This window comes from Vipera ursinii, assembly GCF_947247035.1.
Source record: "Vipera ursinii genome assembly, chromosome: 2".
NCBI lineage: Eukaryota > Metazoa > Chordata > Lepidosauria > Squamata > Viperidae > Vipera > Vipera ursinii.
In genome coordinates, this window is record NC_139513.1 from 379152 (window position 1) to 392451 (window position 13300).

General features: G+C 65.9%; 1 protein-coding gene across 1 annotated transcript in view; it reads right to left on the reverse strand.

The window, feature by feature from the left end:
- SYNGAP1 (synaptic Ras GTPase activating protein 1) overlaps positions 1 to 13300 on the reverse strand; it is a gene marked incomplete at both ends in the record, with an annotated part of 33203 nt that overhangs the window by 13624 nt on the left and 6279 nt on the right. Inside the window, 6 exons of the mRNA XM_083354158.1 lie at positions 3264 to 3362; positions 3451 to 3604; positions 4281 to 4402; positions 5958 to 6055; positions 11504 to 11609; positions 12416 to 12537. Coding sequence (XP_083210284.1) covers positions 3264 to 3362; positions 3451 to 3604; positions 4281 to 4402; positions 5958 to 6055; positions 11504 to 11609; positions 12416 to 12537 — 701 coding nt within the window. The remainder of the gene's footprint in view (positions 1 to 3263; positions 3363 to 3450; positions 3605 to 4280; positions 4403 to 5957; positions 6056 to 11503; positions 11610 to 12415; positions 12538 to 13300) is intronic.

The following is a 13300-nucleotide window of genomic DNA, read 5'->3' on the forward strand; positions in this document are numbered from 1 at the left end:
TTTTTTGCATTGCAGGAGCTGGGGTGGGCACGGCCTCCGTATGATGCAACCGGCCTGCGGGGCGGCAGTTTGACACCCCTGCTCTACAGGGCGCGTGTGTGTGTGATTCTGCCTAGGTCTCCGTGACTCTCTACAACTTCAGCAACCACATTTTCCAACAACCCGTCCTAGCTTATAAAATCATCGACCAGCCCAGAGCCCAGAAGAGAGCCAGTGGTGCAGCACTCAGCGTTTCTCTGCTCTTCCCAGCGTAGCCAGAAACCCTGGGGGTCCTTTCTTGGGTGCGAGGGTTCAACCAGGCCCAGCTCCACCTAATGGTAACATCTAGCCCAGGTTTTCTCACCTTCTCCACAAGGGCCTCCTGGAAGCTTCAGAGGTTTTGCTGAAGTCACGAAGGTCCTTCATCCACATTCCCCTCGAGGACCGGTCAAGAGACTTTTATTCTTGAAGAAAGCAGCTCGCTCCCCACAAAACGTGCTTCCTTCTCTGAACGATTATTATGGGCTAACAGCAGTCTGTGTGGACTCTGGGCACCACGTACAGGAGGACTCATCCCCAAGGGGGTCAATCAATCAATCAATCAGAAGAGAGCTGGAAGGGACCTTGGAGGTCTTCTAGTCCAGCCCCATTCAAGCAGGAGACCCTATACCAGGGGTAGGCAACCTCGGCTCTTTTATGACTCATGGACTTCAACTCCCAGAATTCCTGAGTACACTGACTCAGGAATTCTGGGAGTTGAAATCCATGAGTCATAAAAGAGCCGAGGTTGCCTACCCCTGCCCTATACCACGTCAGACAAATGGCTGTCCAGTCTCTTTTTAAAAACCACCAGTGATGAAGCACCCACAATGTCTGGTGACAGGCTGTTCCACTGGTTGATTGTCCTCGCTGTTAGGAAGTTTCTCCTTAATTGCAGGTTGCTTCTCTCCTTGATTAGTTTCCATCCGTTGTTTCTTGTCCTGCCTTCTGGTGCTTTGGAGAATAAATTGAGACACACACCCAACCTCTTCTTTGTGGCAGCACCTCAGACAGTTCTTCAGATGTACCGATGGTGCAACCGTTATCAACAAGAGTCCGTTCCCCTCCCTGCTGCTCCTCTCTTCCCTTCCACGAGCTCATAAACCAACCGCTGAACGGTCTGTTTCAAGGCCTCGCTCCGTGTGGACCTCAAAGGGGGCAACCTGCAGCTGCAGCACATCGCGAGACCGGCAGACTTCCTTCCTAGAAGTCCAGTTCCCGCCAGCCGAGGATTCCCAAGAGAAGGGTCCCCAGAAACCCAGGATGGTAAGATGGCTCAGGACGGCTTAACTGGCAAATTAATGGAGCGGCGTCTCTGTGGGCATCCTGCTCACCTACAAGGATGACTCCACACAGGCTGGCAGCACCACTTCCCAGAGCAGACCCAACACCTGATGTCTGATTTGGCAAAATATCCATGTTTTGTGAGTACAGATCGCTGCTAGCTGAGTTGTATGGCTACTGTTAGTCACCACAGGAGATGAGGTAATGTGTATTCTCACACAAGCCAAGATCTGGGGGAAATAAACCCCAGTCAGTCCAACTTCTATGGTTAGGAGGATAACAAACATTTTGATCAGCAGAAGGCAGCCCGGCTTTCTCCATAATACATCTGGCCAGAAAAGTATTTTCCTGTTGCTGGATTAGTGGACGGAGGGATCACTGTGGAAGTAGTTTATCTTGATTCCAGCAAACAGGATTTACAGGACAGGTCTACAGAACTAGCGGCAGACCTATTGCTGAGAAAGTCCCTTTCCTTCTTTTCCTGAAACTGAACCGAGCACAGAAGCAGAGGCGGAAGGTAAGACACCCCAGGTGGACGTTGCCATATATGGTCTGTGGGGGGGGAGGGGGGAATATCTCTTACTAGTTTCAGCCCTAGCCTGGGAAACATTTTGCAAAACACAAGAAAGGGTTGCAGGGTGGGAGAAGATCCACATCCTTTGGCCAGCTACGAGGAGGATATCGCAGATATTGTCAGGATGCACATGGCCCCCTTCCCTCTGGGCTCCTGAGGAGGGGCAAAATGCCTGCCCTGCCCCCGTTCCATGCCCACTAATGCTGACGCTCAAAACTCCTGCATCTGAGGCTTGCAACGCCCCCTTCTCCTTCCTTGGGGCTGCTGGGGGAACGGGAGCAGCCCCCCCTCCTTCAGCAGTCAACCTCCCAGGGTGCCCAGCCCGGTTGTTTCTTTCCGTTATCCTTCAAAAAACCAATCTAGAGCTTTTCTGAAGTCTTGGCCCTTCCGAAACGGCCTCCAGGAAGAGGTGAGTGAACTCGCACTGGCTCCCCCTAACTCTGGACGGCCCAGAAAGGGCTGCTGGACCAGGGCACCAACACAGCTGCCTCCGGCCTGGGCCGTGTTTTTGGATCAAAGCCAAAGGCTTCCCGTGACCCTAATCCACTTTCCGTGTCCCGTGCTCTGGTCCCGGGCCGTCTCCATGGCCTTCTGGGAAATGGGGAGAGGGGGATGCCCCCCCACTCCTTTCCAGGGCTGCGCATTCCCGCCCCCTTCGTCTCCCTTCACGAGACCAGCCAGGTTGCTCTGCAGCTCGTTGGAAGCCTGCCGAGGGACCTTGAGGGCCTTATCTTCAAGCGGGGGTGGGGGGGGCGGCTCTGAAGAGCTGCAGAGGGTGGTGGGAGCTCGACTGGGGGGGCTGGAGTGGGGCAGGGATCAGGGCTGAGCCCTTCAGGCCAGGAGCTCCCTCCCCACAGCCTGGACCCCAGCCCTGCACACAAAGCCAGGCGTTTTGGGGGGGGCACGTTGGGCTGGTGAGAACTTCTCCTGCCTTTGGAAGTTCTATTTAGCTGGTGGGAGAGACTTGGAAAGCTGGATGTCACCCGAGGGCCCACGGCTGGCCCCACGACCACGGCCACCACCGGCGGCCTTCACACCATGGAGGGGGACTTTCAGGAGGAGCCCAGAAGGGTCTGAACCCCCGTACCCCAGATTCATACCCCGAAATTCCTGGGCTGGCTCAACTTGGTGGGGGGTGGGGGGGACTGTTTTCACCCTCAATAGGCAAAAGATGAAAACTGAGATGTTCCCCCCTTCAGGTTTCCTAGGGGCCCCCGGCCCCTCCCACTTCAGGGTCCCCAAAAGTGGCCCCGGGGTGCCCAGGGGAGTGAAAAGCCCACTCCCCAAAAGTTAGTCTGCCCCGGCAGGGCCACAGAGGAAAGAGCCCAGGCGCCAGATGGGGGAGCACCCCCAAACCTCAAGGGGGAGGCGGGGGAGGGTCTCCTACCTTGTTGGGCTTGACCGCCCTCTGTAGGTTCTCGATCCACTTGTCCCGCTCGGCGGCCGAGCGGCAGGCGAAGCACTTGGTGCCCGAAGACGTGGTCACCTGGGACGGAAAGAGGGGTAGGGGTGAGCTGCCCACTGCACGTGCCCAAGAGCGCCGCCCCCCCCCTCCCTCTGCCGAGAGGCCCCACCTCGAAGCAGAACTCCTGGCCCAGGATGCTGCTGTGGACCGGCTTGATCAGGGAGTCCTCGTCCAGGTTCAGCTCCAGGGCTTCGGCCGCGCTGCTGGGGCTCAGCAAGGACTCGTGGGAGTGCGACTCCTTGAAACTCTGCATCAGGCGGGCCCTGTGCGGGGGGGGGGAGAGAGCAAGCTCAGTCAGCGGGGGAAGCGGGCCCCCAGGTGCGGCTGGTGGGGGGCAGGACCGAGGAGGGGGAGGGAGAGGAGCCCCTCGCTCGGGGCGGCGGGAGGGGGGTACCTGGCCTCTGCCTTCCAACGGGGCATCTCGGCAGCCGCAGGATACCCGGGAGTTGACCCCAGCAGAGGGGGAGGCTGCCGGGGGAGGGCACTGGGCAGGAGAGTCCTCTGGATGATGGGGAGGGGGCTCTGGGCCCACCGGGGGGTCCGCGGAGGGCCAGGGGCCGGGTCTGCCCTCCTCACAGCCAGCCGAGCTCCGGAGCCCCCTTCCCAGAGGGAGCCGGCAGAGTCCGTGCGCGGCTGCTCCCCCCCCTCCCTTCCCCGTGGCATTTCTGTTGGGAGCTGCCGCCCCCAGCAGGCTATATTTAGCCCAGCAGCGTAAGTGGAGGCAGCCCCTGCGTGTCGGGGCTGCCGTCAGCCGGGGGGGGGGGAGGAGGCAGGCAGGCACTAAAAATACCCAGGGCACCCAGGACAGGACTTGGAGGGGGGGAATGGGCAGTGGGGGGGCCACCGGGCACCCTGGGCTCCAAGCGCGGGTCCGGCCCCTCCCCTCCGCCCCCCACCTCCTCTCCCTGAGCAGAGGGTGGGGGAACCGCCGGGGCTCACCTGTCGTGGTCGGCGCTCCGGAAGCGCGGCAGCATCTGGCGGAAACTGCTGGTGCGGTCCAGCTTGGGCTGGCTCTTGGTGCGTTTGATGGAGCTCTTCAGGCGCCGGCTGAGGAAACCCTGTTGCTGTGGGCGGGCGGGGGCCAGGAGAGGAGGGCGGTCAGGGGGCCCGTGGCTCTCCACCTCCTCCACCCCCCCAGGCGCTGTGGGGTCCTGGGAGGGAGGCCGAGGGGGCCCTGGAGGATGCCTGCCGGGTGGCCCCTGGCGCCCGGAGGGCAGCGACCGCCAGCCCTCTCCCTCCCTCCCCCCTCCCTCTGAAAAGGCGCTCAGGAAGGTGCGCCTGGCTCACCCCCGGCGGGAGAGGCCCGTTTCCCCCGAAAGGCTCGCCCACGTGGCCCTGGGTGGGCTCGGCCTCTTTCCCAGCAGAAACGCCCCCCACACAGGAAAGACCTTGGCTGGATCAGGCCCAGCAGCCGGAGATTCCCACAGACGCCTTGGCTGGGGAGCGGCTGAAAGGCACCCTCAGCCGGCGCCTGGTCGGGAGGGCCCACTAGCCACGAAGGACCCTCCAGTGGCCGTCAGCACCGTCCTCCCACTTAGGGGAAGCGCATCTGAAGCCAGCCCATCTTCCCCAGAACCTGCCTTTCTTTCCTTGTGGCCTCCTTTCCCTGCTCGGCTGCCTGGCAGACAGACGGAAAACTTGCTGACTTTTGCCCAGTTGCCTCTCTGGCTTCCCAGGATCCAAGATGCCCCCCCGCCACCCCCACCCCCGAGCAGGCCTAACCGCTTTTTCTTAGGACGGGGCAGGAGGGCCGCCCCAGGAGAAGTCAGAGGGGGGAGGCAGCCCCCCAGCCCTTTGCAGGCCCAGGCCCAGAGCCCAAAAACAGGCACAGCCAAGGGCTGCCAGGCTGACCCTCCCCCCCAAAACCCAGATTCTCGGGGTGGGGGGAGAACCGGCACTCAAGATGTATCACCTTCCTGCCCAGTGGCTGAACCCTCCACCTGCCCCCCCACCCAGCCCCACTGGTGGGCAGTTCCTTTCTCCAAAGCCGGGGCTGGGTCCAGCAAGGTGAGCAAATGGGGGCAGAAAGGGGGCCAGAGGCCAGGCCGGCGGCCCCATGGGCAAGCTTGGCCCTTTTATGGCTCGTGGACTTCAACTCCCAGAATTCCTGAGCCGGCATGGCTCAGCTTGGAAACCTCTCTCTTTCCCCTCAGCACGGCTGGCTCAGGAATTCTGGGAATTGAAGTCCACGAGTCATAAAGTGGCCTAGGCCAGGGGTAGGCAAGCTTGGCTCTTTTATGACTCGTGGACTTCAACTCCCAGAATTCCTGAGCCGGCATGGCTCAGCTTGGAAACCTCTCCCTTTCCCCTCAGCACAGCTGGCTCAGGAATTCTGGGAGTTGAAGTCCACGAGTCGTAAAAGAGCCACGGTCGCCTACCCCCACCCACGGGGGACGTCACAGCTTGTCCTCCTCGAGTCCCCTCCCCCCCCGAAGGTTACGGGGCAATGAGGCAGTCTGTTTAGCGTCTGGGGCGCTTCCACAGGCCCCTCCCAGCGCAAGGGGCTGGACTAGATGCCCTCTAAGGGAAGGTACCTGGTGGCTCGGCCAGCTCTTCCTCTGATCCTTGCCCCTACTGAAGAAAAGGGGGGGCTCAGGGAGGGGGGGTGTCACTCACCGAGGAACGGAAGGGAGGGGCCGGAGGGGCATCCATGTTGATGCTGTACTGCTTCCCCCCAGGGACGCTCTTCCTCCGGGAGCGGCTGGCGTGGTACTCTGCAGGGGGGGAGAGAGGGGCAGCGTCCACTTCCTGGGCACCCCCACCGAAGGGCTTCCGGTGGGGGGGAGGAGCAAAGACCCAGGAGTGCGTGTGGGAGGGAGGCGACTGCCGACCAATGATGAACAGTGGGCTGCAGGACCCCCCCAGCCCTTCCAGCCTGCCCCCCAACTCCGCCAGAGGGGCACCCCGATTCCTCCCAGCCAGCCCCCCCCCTCTTGCCCAGGGAAGGAATCCTGCACATGACCGGCCCTCTGGGCCCCAGCTAGGACCCCCTTTCCTTTCCCCCCCCCAGGCCTCCCGCTTGACCCCCAAGCAGCCCCAGGACCACCAGAGCCCCAGCAGCGGTCTCACCCCAAGTAAGGAAAGCCCCAATGGGCTTAGTGGGGACCTGGGTCTCCTTTGGGGGATCCCCGAATCGGCAACCAGGAATCGCAGGCTCCGTCAGCCAAGGATGGGGGGGGCACCAAATCCCTCTTCTCCCCCCCCCCTCGTGAAGCAGGCTCTGGATGAGCATGCTGACTCGGAGGGAGCCCACCCGTGGGCAGGGTTTGCCCACCGGGAGCCCCACCCTGCCCCCTCCTCTTCCTCTCCCAGAGTGGGAAGACCAAGGCTCTAGTGGGCCCCCCCGTCCTTTACGTGAGCTTATTTTTCCACATCGTGGAACAATTCCCTCCCTGTGGAAGCCCATCGTGCACTGCCTGTGTGAACGGCCTGCCTTGCAATCCCTTAAACAAAGCGACTTCCTACTCGCTCACCGAGAAGGCGATTGTGTGTGTGTGTTTTCTAACACTTTTGCCCTACACTAAACCAAGAAACAAATTTTATTTTTTTCCTGTTTGAAGGACTCACAAGCGGCTTCCCCATCGTCTCCCCCCCCCCCCGACAGCCGGGGACGTCCTTCCTGGAAGCCTCGATGGGGATCTGCCGAAGGGGTGTCTGAACGCGCCCAGCGGAGAGGACGGGAGTGTGTGGGCGTCCACAGGGGCAGCTGGCCAAGAAGCCCAGGTGCTGATGCTGCTCTGGGGGGGGAGGGGGGGAGGAAGGGACGCCGTGGGTCACGCAGGCCCAGTGGTGGGATTCAAATAGGTGAACAACCGGTTCTCTTGCGTGGATGCCGCTTCCGGAAGTCCGTTCTGGGGCTGGGCAACCAAAAATTGGCTACCGGTTCTGCCGAAGGGGTGCGAACCGGCTGAATCCCACCACTGCAAAAGGCCCCTCTGGGGAGGGCACTGAGGGGCACCCTACAAAAGGTCAGCAAGCAACCCCCCCAACCCCATTGGAGGTTCTCTTCCCTGCAGGGGGGGGCACGGACACCACCCATTGAAAACCCACATGCCGTTGACCCCTGGGGACCCCCTTGCCTTCCGCAACCGCCCCCAGGCAGCCAGGAAGAACAGGGGTGCAAGAAGGGTGGCCCCGTCCAGACCCCGGTGGGCCTCAGGAAGGGAGAGGGGACCAGGCAGCCCATGTGGCTGAGCTGCCCCCCCAAGGGGGCTGGCAGGATGCCACCTGCCATCATGCAGCAGGCACGGTCGCTGCAAACCGCCTTGCCTGGTCCTTTGCCCCCCCCCGCCCCGTGTGCAGCAGGGGCCCCCCCTGTGGCCCTCGAGCAGCACCAGCTGCCAGGATCTGCAGAGAGGGCTCCCCCCTCCACAGCTCTCTGGCACCGGGCACAGCCACCCACCGGCTCTGCCACCATCTGTCTTGCCCGCCCGCCTGCCGCTCCGCCACGCCAGCCCTGCGAGCCGCGGCCTCCGCCCTGTGCCTTCGTGCTCCCCCCAGGCCCGAGCAGCCCCCCCCTCCCTCCCGTGTGAGGGGAAGGAGGGGGAGCGAATCCCCCCCCAGCAGATCCCCTCTCTGCTGCCCCCTTTTCGGGCAGGGAGGGGCCTTCTGGAAGGAGAGAGCCCCCCCCTTCAGGCCCATTGAACTGTCAGCTGGAAAGAGCCCCCCCCTGGAGAGCCAGGCAAGGGCTGGATGAGGCCCCTGGCCCGCCTGGCCCAGCCCCCTGCACAGCTAAGATGCTCGCACGCAAACCCACGTAAATACACACACACACGCACAAACACACCAGCCTCCTGAACTGCAGCAACGGGATGGGGGGGGCTCAGCCTGCTCCCCCAACCGCACGCGGGACCGAGTCTGCCCCGAGCACAGACCCCCCCCAAAAACGCCCTTTCGGCAAACGCCGCTGCCGCATACGGACGACCCCCGCCTGGCAAGCCCAGCGCCACGTGACTGCCTGGCCCGACCCGGCCGCTGAGACCACCCCCGGCTTCACCCACGTGCCAACACACCGACGGACGCAGCTGCCGAGCCGGCCGAACTCCTCCGACGCGGGAACGCGGGCGGGACGCGGGCGCGCGCTCGCCCCTCGGCGGCGGCGGCGTTCAGCCAGACTCTCCCCGGGCCGGAGCCCCGAAGCCCATCGTCCCCTGCAGGGAGGGGGGGCAGCACCGGGCTCGGGGAGGGGAGGGGATCGGAGCGGCCGCCGAAGGGAGGGCCGGCAAGCAGCGACCCCCTCCGAGGCCCGGCGGGTCTCCTTCCCCCCGCCCAGCGAGGTCGCCCCGGCCCCGGAGCTCAGCGGCCGCTCCGGCGGAGGGCAGATGGCGGGCGGCGGCCGGCCGGGAAGGGCAGCGGCGCGGAGCCCGGGAGAGCCGCGCAGGCCGCCGCCAACGACCCCGCGCCCCGCCGGGCCTGGCAGCGGCGCCCCCCGGGAAAGGCAGGCGCCCCGGGCCGGCAGCGGCCTCCGGCTCCGCGCGCGCGCCCGAGCATCCCGCCCGCGACGCCCCCGCACTCGCCGGCCTCGCCGCGAAGGGGCGGCCTCGCGCGGAGACGGAGCGGCGGCCGCGGCGCTGCCCACGCGCTCCCGCCTGCCGCCGCCCCGCCGCCCGCCGCCCCCGCCGCCCGCCCTCGCCGCCCTCGCCGCCGCCCCGGCCCCGCCGCTGCGGGACGGGCGGCGCTTACCTGCCGGCGCCGGAGGCCCCCGCGGCCGCCCGCGGCTACGGGGCGCGGCCCATGCCGGGGCGGTCGGGCGGTCGGGCGGGGGGCCCGGAGCCTAGGGCTCCACGCGGCCCGCAGGGCGGCGGCCCCCGCCCGGCGCTGCAGCCGTCGGAGCTGCGGTCCCCGCGCTGCTGGCTGCGCTCCTGCCTCGCTCGGCGCCCGCCCCGCGATCCCCCGGCATGGCCGCCGTTGCTAGGCGACGCGCGGCTGTCATCGGCGCCCGGAGTGCGCGGGGGGGGGGAGGGCCCCTCCCGGACCCCCCCCTCCCTCCCTCCCTCGCCCGGTGCAGCCGGCCGGGCCGGTCTACCTGCGGGCGGGGGGCGGCGGCGGCGGCATCTCCCGGTGCAGCAGAGCGCGAGGGCGGCGCGGGGGCTGGCGGGGAGCGGCGGGGGGGCCCCGGGGGGCGGAGCTTCGCGGGGAAGCATCCCGGGGCCGCCCCGGAGGAGGCCCTGCCGCCGCTCCCTCCGGCCGGGCGGGACGCCGGCAGCGGCTCCGTCCGGCCTGGCGGGCGGGGAAGGCGGCTCTCCTCCCCGGGGCTGGCTCCACCCCGCCTGGGCGGCGATGGGGCCGGGGCTGCGGCTCAACCCCGGCCGGGTCACGCGGGGTCACGAAGCGGCCGGGGCCGGCCGGGGGGGGGGAAGGGGGCGCTGCTGGCCGGCGGCCAAGGGGAGGGGGCGTCCCTTCGCTCAGGCGGGCAGCCTTCGCTGCCTCTCTTCTTTGGGGTTTCCATGGAAACCTTTTAAGCCAACTTCTCAGGGAGACAAAATTCTTTTTTTAAACCCCGAGGGGGGAGGGGGGCCGGGGCAGGTGAGCCCGGCTGGGGGAGGGGCGGACGGACGGCCCCCCCTCAGGCCCAGCAGCCGCCCAAAGGCCCGGGAAGCGGGTGGGGGAGGGGCGGCCGGGCCAGGAGGGCAGCAGCCTCAGCAGAGCCCCCCCACCCGGAGGGAGGATGGTCCCTATAGCAACAATTGCCAAGCTCCTTTCAAGGGCCCTTGCTATTATGGGCTGCGACTCAGGGGGGGGGGACGTTGCAGGCAACAGCTGAGAAGGAGCTTCTGGCCGGTCCAGGGAGGGGGGCCGGTCTGCGCTCGGGCCCCCCACCCAGCCTGGCAGTGCCCTGGTCCAGGCTCCCAGCAGGGAGGGGCATCTTGTGGGAGAGGGCGGCCACTCGGCATCGCCCCCCCAGGAGACCCCTCCCCTCAGCACACGGGAAGGGGGTCCCCAACACCCCCGCCTGAGCAGACTGCTGGGACGAGGGTCCCTCTGCAGCTCTTCCTCTGCTCAGCGCTGGGGGAGGGAGGGCGCCGGACCCCCACCAGGCCCCCCTCGTCCCCCACCAGTCGCTCCCCCAGTTCCACTCGCCTTGTGGCGTTGCAGCCCTTCCTCAGCTGGCCCCGCCCCCCCTTCCTGCGGGCCCTTTGGGGGCCCACCGACCCGAAGCGGGAATCCTCGTGCGCAGAGAGCTCGCAGTTGTTCCCCCCCAGTTTCAGAGTGGGGGGGCGGTCGCCCCTTCCTCGGCAGCCGCCTTGGGGGCAGATCCAGGTGGCCCCAGACCTGCTCCGACCCCTTGCAACGTGGGGGCGTTGATGGGGAGCCTCTGGCAAATTCAGGGTTACCGGGCCCCGCCTGGCCCTTTGACCCGCTGAAGAGCAGCCCCCCCCGCTCCCCTCTTTTGCCTTCACGGGTCCATCGCCCCCCATGGGCCAAGGCTGGGGGGATGGGCAGCAGCCAAGCCCCCCCCATACAGACCAGGCAGACGGTCAGCTTGGGCTGAAGGAAGATGGGCCCCCAGAGGACCGAGGCCCATGGGGCTGGCCCCCACGCACTTTACTTCCCTCTCAATCATTTCCCTCCCACACTGGTTACCCCAGGTTCATGAGGCCGAAAAGAGGCAGGAGGAGAAGCTGGGGTCCCTCCGTGGCACCCCAAAGGCCTCTGGGGTCCCCATCCCCCCTTCCTCTTGGGGCTGGGAAGAGAAGGCAGTGAAACACGGGGTCACCCGCAGCCTCGCCCCTCCCCTCCCCCAATGGCGATTTCGCTCCAACCCCAGACCGGCAACTTCACCCCATGGACGGCAGCCGCCCAGCCCAGGCCTCCCCTCCACCGGGCCTTCGATCGTGGGCCTTCGTGAAGGGGGTGTCCCCTCCCCAGCACAGCACCCCCTTTGCGAACGGAGTCCAATTCTGGGGGCCAAAGGGGGTCCTGGCCACAAAGATCTGGCGGGCTCCAACTTTCCCATAACCTCCAGGACTGCCTCTTCAATGCTGGGAAAGTCACTCACTCACTCACACACAAACACACACACACACACACACACACACAGACTCATTCAACTGACCCTCGGCCAACCACACTGTTTCCATCAAAACCATCCTAAGATCCGGGGCAACCCTGGTTCCCCCCGCCACCAACCATTTGCAGGCCCCCCTGGCCCCCCCTCCTACCTTGCTCAGCTTGGCTCCGGCCTTCCACGGGAACGCTGACCGTCCGGCGCAGAAGCTTGCTCCGCCCGGCGTCCCTCTGGCGTTCTCGAAGGAGCAGAGGGTGAATCTTGGGGGGCGGGGGGAAGAGCAGCCCAGATTAGGGGGGAGGAGAGCAGAGAAAGAGCACCCCCCCACACACATACTGCCAGAGCCCTCTCTTCTCCGACCACCCCCTCGCCGCATCCCCCCCAACCCACGGCCGGCCTGGGTAACCACGGAATTAATCTCCCTGGCCTGGGCTTGCGGACCAAGTCCGATCGTGGTTTACAAGCACCATCCCGGGGGCTGCGAGGCAGCTGAGCCAGACCGGGCGTAAGGGCCCGGCGTAATGTGGGAACTCGGACAGAGGGGTCTCCCAGGCCAGAGCCCCACCCCCAGCCCAGAAAAAGGCAGAATCCTGCACCCCTTGGAAAGAAGCGCCTCGGCTACTTAACCGCAGTCGAGCAACTGTCTAGCTGGACGCGGGAAGCCACAAACCATGGTTCCCCAGCTGCCTTTGCCCCCCCCATGCAGGAACCCGTTTAACCCCTCCCTCGATCCAGTCTTTCTGGAGCCCAGGGGGACCAGTACTTGACCCCCCCCTTTTGAACCCAAGAATTTAGGGCGCTTCCAGGGAGAGGCCTCAGATTGGGGGGGCCCTCAGGCCGCAGAAGGCCACGGGGCCAAAACAATGGTGGGGGGGCTGCATGGGGGCTTCCTGGCTGTTCCTCCTGGACTGGGGGCTTCAGCTGGATCCCAGCCCTGTGGGTGGCCCCAGTATGGGGCAAGCTCTGGGGCAACGCTTGGCCACCCCAGCCCCTTCCCCCTTGCTCTGGGCCCCCCGTGGGGGTGGGGGGCCGGAGGGAGAACCCCACCCCGTGCCCCGCGGCTCACCTCCTCCTCGTCCAGCATCAGGAGCTGGTTCCCAGAGATGATGCAAAAGCGGGGGGCGTTCCAGGGACGGTCGTAAGGAGAGTGGACATACTGCGCCCGGGACCCCGGTGCTCCTCGCACGTCTGCGGCAGAAGGGCAGAGTCAAGCACAGCTGGCCAGGCCTGGAACCCCCCCCCCAGCATCTCTCCCCACAAAGGGCCTGGGGTGCGGCTCTGCCAGGACACCCCCCCATCCCGAAGCAGCGGGGGATGCCAGCCCCCTCAGCTCCCTCTGGTTTTTCTGAGAGAGAAGTGGGCCTCGTCCCCTCGCCCTGCGGTGCCCTCTGCCCCACTGGGGAGTCTCTGTGGGGGGGGCCAGACCGTGGTCTCGGCCTCCTTTCCTGGCCACGAGGGTTCGGCAGTCGCCGCCACTTGGCACCTGGCGGCCTCGCCTCGCTCCGTGAGGGCCACTGAGGCAGCTCTCCCTTCCAGGCAGGCTGGGGGTCCCTGCCCAAGGCCGGCAGATTGGCAGGAGCAGAGGACTGGGCTCTCTGCCCAGGGAGGCTCCACCCCCGCCAGAAGGGGCTCTGCAGGCCTCGGGGGGCCACCCTCTGCCCACCCCCCACCTGCCTTTCCACAGCCTGGGGGCCTCCATCCGGCTCGCCTGCCTGCCTGCCTGCCTGCAGGGGTGGGGGCAGCGGGGGAGTTGTGTAAGGCCTCGGCCGGCCCTGTGCTGCCCCCCAGTGGCAAGAAGAGGCTGCCAACAGCCAGGGAGAAAAGCGGGGGGGGGGGGTTGAGGCCTCCAGCAAGGGGGCAGGCGGAGAGACCTGCAGGTGGCATCCTGGCTGGGCTCCGGGTGGCGGGAAGGGGCCGAGATTCCCCACTGGGGAAATCACCGCTGTGGGTG